The sequence below is a fragment of the Fukomys damarensis genome, unplaced genomic scaffold (assembly GCF_012274545.1).
Source record: "Fukomys damarensis isolate Sample0158 unplaced genomic scaffold, DMR_v1.0_HiC HiC_scaffold_25, whole genome shotgun sequence".
Taxonomy (NCBI): Eukaryota; Metazoa; Chordata; class Mammalia; order Rodentia; family Bathyergidae; genus Fukomys; species Fukomys damarensis.
The window spans coordinates 16,048,457-16,061,954 of NW_022900937.1; the positions used below are offsets into that span (position 1 = coordinate 16,048,457).

The following is a 13,498-nucleotide window of genomic DNA, read 5'->3' on the forward strand; positions in this document are numbered from 1 at the left end:
CAAGACTCAAGACTTCTTCCGCTGAGGTATGTGATTCTTTCTCCTCTGTCACGTCAGGATGAGAAGCCATTGCTTGGAAAGCCCCCTGAACCGAAAATGCAGCATGAGATTAATTCCAGACATTACTAACTTCAAACAGTAAACGAGGAACCAGGATACTTCATGGTGGCCCGTTCTGTGAATCCACCTTGGTGGGAGTGTTGGGTGGTGGGGAAAATACGCTCAGACGCACGGCCATCTTATCAGCAAGTTATGTCTCATTAAAAGGTAATTTCAAACCTTTCTCCTTTTCCCTGGTTTCCCAGCACCAACCAATCCTACATTCCTATTCTCAAAGCCCCAGGTCCTGATGCTATGGGCCTGGTTTCAGGTAAGGCAAGCCAGCCCAAAGGCTACAACTTAGCTCTTAGGGCAGACAGGACACACTGACTTCCTTCTCCTGGCCCTATGATGCCACACCCTGAGGATTCTCTGGCAGCTGGAAGGCAGGCTCACTGTCTGCTTTTTGTCCACTAGAGGCAATGCAGTGGTGGCTGTTCCATCACTAATTCATCCCAAGTCACCAGAAACTCACATGATTTATCGAGGAGGAATCCCTGGCAGTGGAAAAAAAAAAAGAAATTTCAGATTTTTTGATAAGTATCTCCTTCCGTGGGGTGAGCTGTCTTTTGGTCACAGTCTGGCTCTCTGCTCACCACCATGCATGTGCTGAAGAGCTAGGCTTGGGAACTGCAGGCAGATTAGGGCAAAAGGCTCTGGAAGGGACATTCTTCAGCAGCTGAGAAGATGAATGTAAATTCAAGTATGTTTCTTTGTCAACCCGAGTGTTGACTCAGAATGACAGAGTTTGGTTTCTTTTCTTCTGGATGCTGCAGATCGAACTTTTTTCACAGAAAATGTCCTCTGGACCCATTTTCTCTCTGAATGGCTTGGCTGGCCCATACCCCTCAAAGTAAAACCCCCAATATAACTACACACAATATGCATCTGCCATGTTGTTAAAAAACAAACAAACAACTAAAAGTGCAATAAAGTCAGTTTTCTTTCCTTGCTCAGAACAATTTGCATGTCCTGCTACTGCCTGGAAAAAGGAACTCACTTGTCAAGAAAGCTAAGAATGCCACCACAAGGGGACAGTAGACTGCAGGTTTCTCACAGCTTGCGTCCTACAGTGTAAATTCACAGGAGGGAGGGAGGAAGGAACCTGACCCTGTGGCCACCTCCGTGGAGGCTGCCCAGCCACAGAGGACAGGAAGCCATACTACAGACACACAGGCAGGTGGAGAAAGGAGATTCTTCTCCAGCCCTGGCCTGGGCCTGCCATTTTCCTCCTACCTTCTTGGCCGTACCCACCCTGGGCACCCCCTCCACACACAAAGCCTTTAGCTCACTAGCTTTTATGCTGGAGAGGCTGAGGGTGGGACGAGAACCAGGAGTAAAGAAGGGGAGGGAAGAGAGCAGTAGTCCTTGAGTTTTAGTGAATGACACCTTCACTGTAAACAATGGGAAGGAGGTCTACCAGGCAGCCCCAGGGCAAGCGGTGCAGGAGCAGCAGCTCTGGGACCTGCTCAGAGCTTAGGCAGGAGGGGTGGCCCGAGCCACAGGGCCCTGGCTGCCCGCAAAGGCTCCTTCTGGGGGCATCTTTTCTTCTTTTTGGTTTGGATCTCCACCCTCCCCCACAGAAGAGTTCCTTCCAATGAGAAATGGCAGGAGCTGTAGGTGCAATGGAGTCAGAGTCCCCAAGGCCTGAGGACTCAGAGGAGGCACTGGTCACTTGTGGCGCTGAGCATTCTTCTTCCTTTTCCTCTTAAAGAAACAGCAGCACCTGCGGCACAAGGAACATTGCAAGTCAGTGCTAGAGGACTCCAGCTTCTGGCAGACCTCTGCCTCCTTCCGCTTACTGTAGGGAGTGGGACTTCACCCTGGTACCCACCCTCAGGGCTGCCCACCATCAACGGTGCACACACTGAGAAAGCAGGCATCATCTGCCAAGAAAGCCAAATCAGCTGCTTAATTTCAATCTGCAGCTGTCCAACCTAATTATCAAAACACTGTGGGATGGGGCCAAGGATTTAGCTCAGTGGCACGGAGCCTGCCTCAAGGTCGTGAGTTCAATCCCTGGTACCAAGAAAAAAAATGCTGTGGGCTATGCCTGGCTGCAAGGCATTTCTGGAAGGAGGATGGAGAGGGCTTATTTCCCAGTCTAATACCCAACCCAGGTGCTTCATCTTTGTCTTGAACCAAGGATGGGGGTCGTCAGGGCTGCATAAGAGTAGCCTGCATCATCAGCTCCTTTATACCAAGGACAAATTACTTAATTCATCTCACTAGCCAGAGGGCAATGAGGCTAAACTAAGGTAAACACAGAAAGTTTGAAACTCTGGAAAGATCTCAAGATGGTACCAACGAGTGGACTGATTCTCTCTATCCCCATTCCTGCCCCTGCCCAATACCTGAAGTATGAAGAAGTAGCCCCAATTCACACAGGAACTGTGAACCCCACCTCCTTACACCAGAATAGCCCCCCTTTTATCCATAGGGATCAAAATCCCAGTCCAGGAGCTGATCCTTGAGAGGTTTCCAGAGCTGTGCTGCTATGCTACATGGGCTCCAGAATGGGTCCTGATTAGGGCAGAGGCCCAGGTCTCCTTCATGGCCCTCCAAGTGCTGCCTCCTAGGGAGCAGACACAGTCCGGCATCTCCCTGAGCTGGGCATCCCCTCCTCCTGCAGTCTTTGGACTTTGCTTTGGCAATCAGAGGTGGATGGTGAGGGATATGGCAAGGATGGAAAAAAGATGTTCTCTCTGGGGAAGGGATAAGTGAGAATGAGGACATAAGGGGTAGAAGGCAGAGAGGATGAGTCAAAGATGTCAGATAATGGAAGGGAATGAAGTTGGAAGTGTACCTTATACTTGCTGGACCCAGGGGAAAAAGAGCTTTTCTGAGAAAACTAACTGTAAGTTTCTTGCCTAATCTTTCTAGGTTTAAAGCCAAGAATACTCATATAGAAATAAAGAACGTTGTCACTTCCCATAACCCTAAATTCTTCACTGAAGCTAAGACTCCCATTTAGTTAAGGCCCTTTGGGATCACTACATCCAATAACCTCATTAGAGTGATGCTTCTTGGAATGGAGAAATAAACATTTAAACAGACACTGATGGGCTTTAGCCAAATCTGAATAAATAAAACTTGGAAATTTTGGAAACAGGAGTTTCTCAAGATGATCTTAAAATTTCTTTTCTAAGTATATTAATAACATTTAGAATTTATCCAAATTAATGGACTCCCATTAATGGGTATAAATACAGTTAGTAATCAAAGTGTGAAATATATCAAGCTGAATGAATGTATTCTTTTAAATAAAAATGATCAAAACTTTGGATTAAAATAGCCCTCAGTGAAAACCTTGGGGAAGAATTAAAAGGAAAAAAAACCAAAAGACTTTTTTATACAGTGATACCCTGGTACTCACTGTTAATTGGTTCCAGGAGGTATGGTACAAAATTTTCTTTCTCGTCAAAATGTGCCAAGGACCAAGCTGGATGAGTTTCAAAGCAGTCAAGTACCAAGATGTAACTGTACATATGTATTAGAAATGGACATTTTCCAAGTTCAATGTGCAGCAATCAGTATTTCAAGTGGTAAATTAAATCTCACAGGAGCACCAACGTCTCAAGTCTTACCTATTCCCTTTTAACTATGATTTTCAGAGGCTTTTTTGGGTGGTGGGTGAGGTACTATTACCAGTTAAACCCAGAACCTGCATGTACCAGGTCCTTTGCCACTGAGCTGCATCCCCAGCCCTTTTTAAGATAAGGTCTAACTTGCCCAGATTGGCCTTAAACTAGCAATCCTCCTGCTTTAGCCTCCCAAATACCTGAGATTTACAGGTATATGCCACCATGCTTGGCTTCTATTCTTATCCCTTTTGGAGGATGCTAATATGATGACTTTGTGTCTTTAAATAAAAACAGAAGTGTTCGATACATTGGTCAACATATCAGTGATACAACAGCTTGTCTTCTATGTCTTCCAAAAGCAAGCCAAACAAATTAATGTCACTTATAAGCATGTCCAACCTAATAAGCAGCTGGGCATCTTGGCATGTGTGTAATGCCAACAACTCAAGAGGCTGAGGCAGGAGGCTAACAACTTTGAGGCCCACTAAGGTAACTCAGAAAGATCCTGTCTCGAAATAAAATAAAACAGGGCTGGGTATGCAGCTGTTGTAGAGTGCTTGCCTAACACGTGCAAGGTCTTGGGTTCCAAGTCCCAGCACCACACACATGCCCCCCCAAAAAACCTCTAATGTGCTATGTTGAATCTCCAGACTGGAGGAAATTATGAACTGTGATTCACTGGAACTGCTATATACATGTATGTATGTATATGTATATCAAACTGTAAACTCTAGGATCAAACTCTGGCCCTTGTGCCTGTGAGGCAGGTGGCAGAACCACTGAGCTAAATCCCTGGCCCCAGCTATAGTTTAAATTTAGACCTGTAGGTTGATTTTTTTTTTTTTTTTGCTAGTTAATATAGTTACTGCTTCAGTAGCAGTAGAAATTATGAATAATTTCTATCCAAAAGAAAGCAACAGCCCAAGCATGGTGGTACATGCCTATAATCCCAAAAGTTGGGAGGATGAGGCAAGAGGACTGTTGCAAGTTTGAGGCCAGCCTGGGCTACACAGTGAGACTGTCTCAAAATAAATAAATAAATAAATAAATAAATAAATGAATGAATGAATGAATGAATAAATAAAATACCCCCTTCTAAAAAAGGAAAGAAAAGAAAGGAAAAAGAAAGCCCCCCCAGTTTGCTCAACTCTGCGGTGACTGCCAGTAGCAGGTCCCACCGAAATGGACTAGACCAGTGACTGACCAACTCCTGTGTCTTGGTTCCCTCTCAGCAGACTGTGACCAGATAACCATTAGTTCTTAGCATGACAGAGTCATAACTGTTCTAAGATTCCCACTCACAAGCCACACTAAGTGCTCTTAGTACAAGCCTCTGACCCAGTCCTACTTTTACATCACTCTTACCATGTCTTGGCTCTCTTCCTGCACCTTTAGCTGTGCTCCTCTTCCCTAACACATCCTTCCTTTGCTATAGTACTTGGCTCAAGTCCTGCTGTGTCTGTAAAGTCTTCCTTGACCATTCAGTGACCTCTTGGCCCACCCACCTCCCAGCCTTCTAGGAACATTTTAGGTGTCCTTGAGAATGCCTTGTCCTTTCACTTATGTCTGTCTTTTCTTTCCAGCTAGACAGTACCTGAGCTCTTTGGGTAGATTTGGTGACATGCTGGGCTTCCAAGTACAGTTTTGGGTAAGCATAGTAAGATCTTAATATTTACAGTTGGGATTGTATGACTGACACCTCACAGGAAAAATAAAGACCACGACAAAGTCAGATAAACAGACACACATGTGCAAAGTAAATTCGTCAAATGTGCTCACTGAAACCCTAAGCCACAAATCATATGTCCATAAAACTCAACTGTTAACTTTTTTTTTTTTTTATTTTGGTGGTACTGGGGATTGAACTCAGGACCTTGCATTTTTGAGGCAGGCAGAGGAACCACTGAGCTAAATCCCCGGCCCCCAACTGTTATCTTTAATACATCCCTATCCCCAGAGAAACTCTTGTAGATAATTTAGTCTGGAAATTAGAACTCAGCAATCAGTTCCGACTCAGAGAAGCAAGGTAGTCAACGTACACCAGGTTGTCCCTGGTGCAGGTGACACCCCTACCTGGGTAGGCAATGAGAGAGTTACAGCTCCAGACTGCATAGCCCAACAAGGTTAGGATCACCTGCAAAGTCACAAACAGTGTCCAGGAACACAGTCAGGCAGGGGCCCTATCTTGTAGCAAGAATGTTCCTCCTCTAGGGCCTCTCCTTCCATATTCTTTTAAAAATTTTTTTATCCACCCCCTCCATTATTCCTAAGAATGCATTCAAGGAGCTTTCCTCAGGAGAAGAAAAGACAGGCTCCAGGATCTCCATCAGGTGAGTTAGCCCTTGGCTCGCTACACTTAGAAAGAAAAAGACAATAAACAAAAAACAAACGAAACAACAGAAAAATATCCATGTCTTCCTGTAGAAGTTGTCTTTTTTGAGAGACTTACTCTACAGGTGGAAGAACTAGCTGTATCAAAAGAAAAGTCACTGATTTTTCCAAAGAACCAAGGTTAGAAACCAAGTTGCAGAATGTGAGATTACATGGCAACAACATTATCTTTCTCAAGTTGTGAAGAAACACCACTGACACCTACAGAACCAATACAGTAGCCTGGCCTTACCTCACTCAGTCCCTCTCCCTCTGATCACATCTGTGCACACTGCTTTGGGAGAAAATTCAGCTAACTAATGCGGCAATCTGGGATACTGTTATGGCAGAAGGAGGCAGTGATAAATGGGGTGGATTTGGAAGGAAAGAAGGGTTAGATTAATTCCTGGGAATAGCTGCCCCAGCCCCATCTTGCGGACCTAGTTCTCCAGTTGGGGTGGTTATGGCATAAGGAGGCAAGCAGGAGTGAGCCAATGTTCCTAAGGCATTTTGTCTGGCTTTGCCAATCCCAGCCTACTCTGGTCCGCTCCCCTTGCATGTGGACTGGAGAGAGGGACTCACCACAGGTTGAGCATTTTCAGGCAGCTACAGAGTATGTAAAGAGAAAAACACAGGAAGAGAGAAAGAGAGATATTAGTCCACAGAGATGAGATGGAAGCAACTTCCTGTGAGCCATGCAAACATGCAGTAGTGTCTGTGTTTAGTTTTTTCCTGTTGAGGTAGGGTGAGGTCTCCATGTTAACGTCGAGGGGTGAGAGGGGGATCTAAGGGGGCAGCAGAAAGAGTGAGTGGGAGCCCCCAGCACGGCCTTCCCTGGCAGCTTCCTGGAAGGACCCTGCCTGGAAGAACACAGTCAAGCATCAAGGCTGAGCCCTTCGGCTCCCACACGAGGTCTTCCATGCAATGGTGCACTTATCTCCCTGTACCCAGAGGGAAAAAGTCCCTAGCTTTCACTATGTCTGACCAAAGTAGTTAGCTCTTCCTCTAGTGAGAGAGAAGAGAGTTAAGAGACATTTTATCGCATCAGAAGATAAATCAGAGGGGAGGGAGGAGGGTCCTTTCTCTGGGTATAACTGCCTAACAAGGACCTAAATCCTCTTACTAGCTCTTGGCAGAAATGAGGTTCACATTTGTTAAATTATAATTAAAATTCAGAGATGTAAGCAAAACAATTTTTTTTGGTTTCTTCCTTCCCCTTTTCCCATTTGACATTTTCTTCCCACTTTCCAGTATCTATTATACATTGCAGTCCTTATTTCCACTTTTGGTTGCTCACACCAGAGAAACAATGCAGTATATAAACATGTGTGCCCGATTTATTTCACTGAAGAGTACAGTCTCGAGGTCCACCCATTTAGCTATAAATGTGTGAAGCTCATCATTCTTCATGGCAGAGTAGTACTCCTCTGTATAAAAAACACATCCATTCATCAGTTGATGGGCATTTGAGTTGTTTCCAAGATTTAGCTATTACAAATTGTGCCACTTTAAACATGGGTGTGCATATACTGCTGTGGCATAATATTTTTCTTTTGGGAAGATACCACAAAAAGGGGAATAGTTAGGTCAACTGGAACCTCTAGTTTTAGCTTTTTGAGAAACCACACTGATTTCCACAGTTGCCGCATGTCTACACTTTGACCAACAGTGAAGAAGCGTTGCTTTTTCTCCACAGCCTTGCCTGCATTTGTTACTGGACTATTGCTTGATAACATTCTTTCTGGAGTGAGGTGGAATCTCAGTAATGTTTTACTTTGAATCTCTCATCTGAGAAGTGCCTTCTCATTTCAGATACCCATTTTTGGATTGGGTCTTTAAATTTGAGGGATCTTTTTTTTTTTTTTTTTTTAGTTCTTTATATATTCTAGATATTAGTCCTTTGATAAATAGCTGGTAAAATTTTTCTCACACTATAGGTTGTTTTCTTCACTCTGCTAGTTGTTTCCCTACTGTGCAAAAGCTTTTTCATAAGAGGTCCCAGTTGTTGACTTGAGTGGTCTGGGTTTTGGTCACGAAGTCTTTGCTACTCCTATGTCCTCAAGTGTTCTACCTGTTCTCTCTTCCAGGAGATTTAATGTTTCCATTTTAATATTTAGATCTTTGATCCATTCTGTGCCCTAAAAAATCCAGTCAGATTAACTTTTTTTTTTTTTTTTTTTTTTTTGTACCAGGGATCAAACTCAAACTCAGGTCCTTGCACTTGCAAGGCAAGCAGTGGAACCACTGACCTAAATCCCCAGCCCACATCTTTGATCCATTTTGATTTTAGATCAGAAAATGGTGAAAGACATGGGACTAGTCTTAACCTTTGACAGAAATATAGTTTTACAAGCACTATTTGTTAAAGAGGCTATCTTTCTTCCAGTGAAGGCATTCGGTTCCTTTGTCCAATGAGTGGACATCCTTCTGTTGTTCCTGATTTTAGAGTGAAAGCTTTTAGTTTTTGTCCAATGAGTGTGATATTGGTTGTTGGTTTGTTATAGATGGCTTTTATCAAATTGAGATAAAGACCACCTATACCAATTTTCTTCAGGGTTTTTATCATGAATGAGTTGGACCTTGTCAACTGCTTTTTCTGCATCTATTGAGAGAGAGGATCATATGGTTCTCATCCTTGGCTCTGGTGATACAGTATATTACATTTATTGATTTGCATATGTCGAACCATCCTTGCATACCTGGAATGAATCCTACATGGTCATGGTGTATAACCTTTTTGATGATTTGCTGCATTCTGTTTACCAGTATCTTACTGAGGATGTTTGTATCTATGCTCATTAGAGAGACTGGCCTGCAGCTCTCTTTTTTTTTGGTGGGGTCATTCTCTGGCTTTGGAATCAGGGTAAGCTTGTTTCCAGGAATACATTGGGGAGTACTGCTTCCCATTCAATTTTATTAAAGAGTTTGAGAAGTAGCAGCACTAGTTCTTCTCTCAAGTTTCTTTAGAATTTAGCAGTGAATCTTCCAAGGTTTGGGCTTTTCATTGTTGGTAGGTTCTTAATTACATCTTCAATTTCATTGGCTAGTGTTGGTTTATTTAGAATTTTTATATCTTCTTGATTCAGTTTTGGTAATTCATATGTATCTGGGAATTTGTTCCTTTCTTATGTATTCTCCATCTTATTAGAATAGAAGTTCTTGATATAGGTATTGATGATCTGGATTTCTGCAGGGTCTGTTGTGATTTAACCCTTGTCATTCCTAATTGCATGGATTTGAGTCCTTTCTTTCCTTTTTTTGATAAGGTTGGCTAAAGGTTTGTCAATTTTATTTAACTTTTCAAAGAACCAACTCTTGATTCACTGATTTTTTTGTGTTTTTTTGTTTTTGTTATTTAGTTGCCTTTAATTTCTGCTCTGATTTTTGTAATTTCCTCCCTTGTACAAGCTTTGGGCTTGACTTGTTCTTTTTCTAGAAGCTTGAGGTTCAACATTAGGTTACTGTAGCCCACTGTGTTTTCCTGAAATGTGTATTCACTGCTATAAATTTCCTTTGTAAGACTGCATTCATTGTTTCACCTAAGTTCTGGTATGTTGTACTGTCATTACAGAGTAGTTGTAGAAACTGATTTCTTCTTTAATTTCATCTCTGACTCACTAGTTGTTCAGGAGGGTGCTATTTAGTTTCCATGTGTTTATAAAGTTCTCGTCGTTTTGTTATTGAGTTACAATTTCATTGCACTGATTTGATAATATACATGGGATAATTCCTTTGCATTTGCTGAAGCATGTTCTATAAGCTAGTATGTGGTCTATTTTGGACATCCCATGTGCAGCTGAGAAGAATGTGTGTTTTGATGTTGTGGGGTGTAATACTCTGTAGACATTTGTTCAGTTCTAGCATTTATTTCACTCTTGATTTTGTCTCATTGTCTATCTATTTGTGACAGTGGGGTATTGAGTTCCCCCATTTCAACTGTATCAGTGTTTATATGATTTTTCATCTCTGTTAATACTTGTTTTATAGAGTTGGGTGCACTGTTATTTGGTGAATATATATTTATGATTTTACCTCTTCCTCTTGGATTGTTCCCTTGGAAGAGAAAATTCTTATGGTCTTACTATAACACTTGATCTTAGTAAAAAAGATAAGAAGTGATGATCTTACTATAATAAAAATCAACCAAAAAACTACCTATCCTCACCAACCTTTAACTATATTTAACAAGGTCAACCTTCCAATTAAACTAGGGGACATATTTTGTATACAGAACAAAAGCCAAGACCCTATTATTTCCTTCCACTTTACACAGAACAAGCTGGGTGAGAAAACTAGTACCAAACATTTGAATGTGAAGATGTCTCCCCAGTATCCAAGCTAAACTGCAGTAGATTAAAAAGCGCCCCCCCCAGCCCCATACCCTGCAAACAGACTGCACGAACACATAGCATCACAGCTGAGTATAATGGGGGGAAGTTTGTTTCTCTAGCTGTGACTTCTTGCTATAAATATGATCAAGCAAATGGACACGTGGCTACTCCCAATCAGTCCCAGAGGGCCAAGAAGAATAATATATGGCAGGTACCTGGCCATTTCTTAGGCAAGATGAGTTGGTAACTCATGAAATCACTAGGGGACATGGCACACCAAATGCCATATGGTTTTGGGTGACATCTGATCAAATCCAACTACTCTCTTCTGGTTTCTATACCTTTCAGAAGGCCCAAACCTGGAGCTCATGGCCAAGAAGCACAATGGTCCTTTTTTGCTAAATGGAGAGTTTCAACTCTTCTGACCTTCTAGAGTTACATTACATTAGAACAAAGTATACCAGACTGAACTGTGTGTGTGAATGGTCCCCCATCTTACACACAGGACACAAATACCACACTCACACACACAATTAGTGTACACAATTACCAAAATGAAATGAGATGAAAGGGTCCAAAAAGTACACTTGTTTAGTGTACAATGGAAGGCTAAAGTCCATTTGATCTTGGTTTTCAAAATATACTCTAAACCCAGGATTGAACTTCTAAAAAGTAATATGTGAACATGAACTGTGAGTACGGCAGGTGTGGGAGCAAGGGTGGCTATCTCTCAAGAACATACCCTGTGTGGGCCGGGGATTTTGCTCAGTGGTTCTGCCATGTGCCTTGCAAGCGCAAGATCCTGAATTTGAACTCCAGTACCAAAAAATAAAATAAAATAAAATAAAATTTTTAAAAAAAGAACAGACCCTGTGTAGTATAGTGGTTCTCAACTTTGGCTGCCTACAGAATCACCTGAACTTTAAAACTCAAGCCACCCACCAACACATTAAACCAGCCATGTGTAGGCACTCATATATATATATATATATATATATTTAACATGCCCACGTGACTCGAAAATACAGCCATGGTTGTGAACCCACAAGGCAGGACCACCATACTGTTTACTGGGGAGAATGAACACTATTCAAATCTCCAAAGTCCCTGAGAACAAGGAGAAAGTTTTCTTACTAAAAATGGCCTCCTACTGGGTCACCTGCACAGGCTAAGAGAAAAGCACCTGGAGCTGGTGACAGATATCAAGTCATCCTCGGGTGCTTTTCATCTGCTGCGTTCCTCAAAGCCTGGATTTCCAAGGAAAAGCCCTCCTGAAGGCAAGTGAGCTTGCTGGACAGATGGGCAAGAGAGTAGGGGAGTGGGCTGGACACAACCATACCAAGTGCACCTGACAGGAAGGAGGTAGGTTTCCTCAGGCCTCTGCCTGACCTACCGAGGTTTAAGAATGCTCTGGCTATATTTAGGTTATCTGGACACTTAAGAAATCATTTATGGTGCAGTGTTACACTGTAAGTGCATTGCCTGTTTCAAAGGGTAAATTACTGGGATGTCATGAACATTCTCAAGGGTCTCCCATAGCAAGTCTCGCAGCCATTACTGACTTGTGATGTCCCTATCTCTCTCTATGTGACATCCTCTTGGAACTTAAAATCTCAGTTTAGAATGGAGAAAAAGGGAAAGAAGTAGAAATGTTGCTTTTGCAGCAGAATTGTTAATTATTTCACCTTCCACCCCATATTCTAGGAGTTTAAACACAGACCATGCAGAGAGCACCAAGGGGCTGGTGGTATGCGCAGGGCAAGACACACATGCAAGAGAAGCAGGAAGGGTGTGAGGTGATCCCCTCACCTTCTTTGGATTAAAGTTGTCCTTTTTTTCCTTCCCAAGACTCAAAGATGCAGAATGATTTTTTTTTTTTTTTTCTGATACCAGAGATTGAACTCGGGTCCTTCCACTTTGCAAGGCAGGTGGCAGAACCACTGAGCTAAGTCCCTGGCCTTGCAGAATGATTTTTTGCCTGACTTACTTAGTCTTGAGTCCAGAGTCACTTGAGAGACATAGAGGCAGGGGTGAGGGTGGGGCAAAATGGCCCCATGACCCTTGTTCCAGTATTATATATTCAGAGCTATCAGCCATTAATAAGAAATTTAATGCCATTCAGCAAGATTCATGGTTTAACAGTTTTGTCTCTGTATCTCACAGGGAGTAAGAAGTTCCACGGCTTCAAGAGGCTCATGGCTACTATTCACTGTAGCGCTTATAATTCTTTCAGTTTCTTATGCCTTTTGTCTGGTGTGGACTAGCAAAATGAGACCATCTTTCCAGAAATTAAGTTAAAGACGGGCAGCAGCAGCTGTAAAGTACCATGCAAAAAACAAAACAGTCAAAGGAACAAGCTGTGCACACAAGCGTAATGATGCTGAGTCTGAGATGAGCAGCACACAGAGAATAGACAGAAAAGACTTTACGGCACATGACCCAAGAGCTCCCTTGAAAGATGAACGTACTTAGTTTCCTCCACTACCTCCACCTCGGTATGAGCAGTGATTGGTGCATTGGAGTGGGCTCCAGTCGGGTCGTCAACATTCAGCTCACCATTGGTTGAGCTAACCACCTGAAACAGAAGAACAGACTGTGACAAGCGCCAAGGTGACACAAGCATCCCGTGGGCACACGGGCAGGTCACTAAGGGAGCTCTCTAGCTTAGGAATGGCCAGGCAGGACTTGGGATGTTTGTCTTCCTGGGTTAAGAGATCAACTGTCCTAATTTAGGGAAACTTCCCAGATTCTTACCATGTGAGAACACTAAATTCAAAGGTATAATCACAAAATGACAATTCTATCTTCCATATTGAGTGAATGCTTTATGTCAGGCATTCAGCTACATTGTATGTGCGTGTAAGAATTTAATCCTCACAAAAACCCTATGAGTTACTTTTTTTTTATGGATGGAAATGCTAAGAAATAACTCAAGCAAGGGCTATATGGTCTCTGGACTTCCAGGAGGGAAACTCTGCTTAAGGATAAATTTTTTTCTATGTTGCAAAAATGCACTCAGGGGCCAGAAATTTAAGCTCAGTAGCACTGTGCCTGCATCACAAGTGCAAGGTCCCGAGTGTGATCCCCAGTACCAAAAAAAAAAAAAAAAAAAAA

General features: G+C 42.6%; 1 protein-coding gene across 9 annotated transcripts in view; it reads right to left on the reverse strand.

Annotated features, from left to right (window-relative positions):
- Positions 1 to 8: 8 nt before the first annotated feature.
- The window catches only part of Csnk1g1 (casein kinase 1 gamma 1), a 155,430-nt gene continuing 141,940 nt past the window's right edge, over positions 9 to 13,498 (reverse strand). For 7 of the 9 annotated variants that reach the window (XM_010641167.1, XM_010641165.1, XM_033756144.1 and 4 more), the window contains 3 exons: positions 12,853 to 12,959; positions 6,636 to 6,659; positions 9 to 1,825 (listed from right to left, as the gene is read on the reverse strand). In XM_010641167.1, the coding sequence (XP_010639469.1) occupies positions 1,771 to 1,825; positions 6,636 to 6,659; positions 12,853 to 12,959 (186 nt within the window). In that variant the 3' untranslated portion in view covers positions 9 to 1,770. Of the gene's footprint in view, positions 1,826 to 6,631; positions 6,660 to 12,852; positions 12,960 to 13,498 lie in introns of those variants that run through there. The other 2 variants (XM_010641166.1, XM_033756141.1) reach the window with 2 other exon arrangements.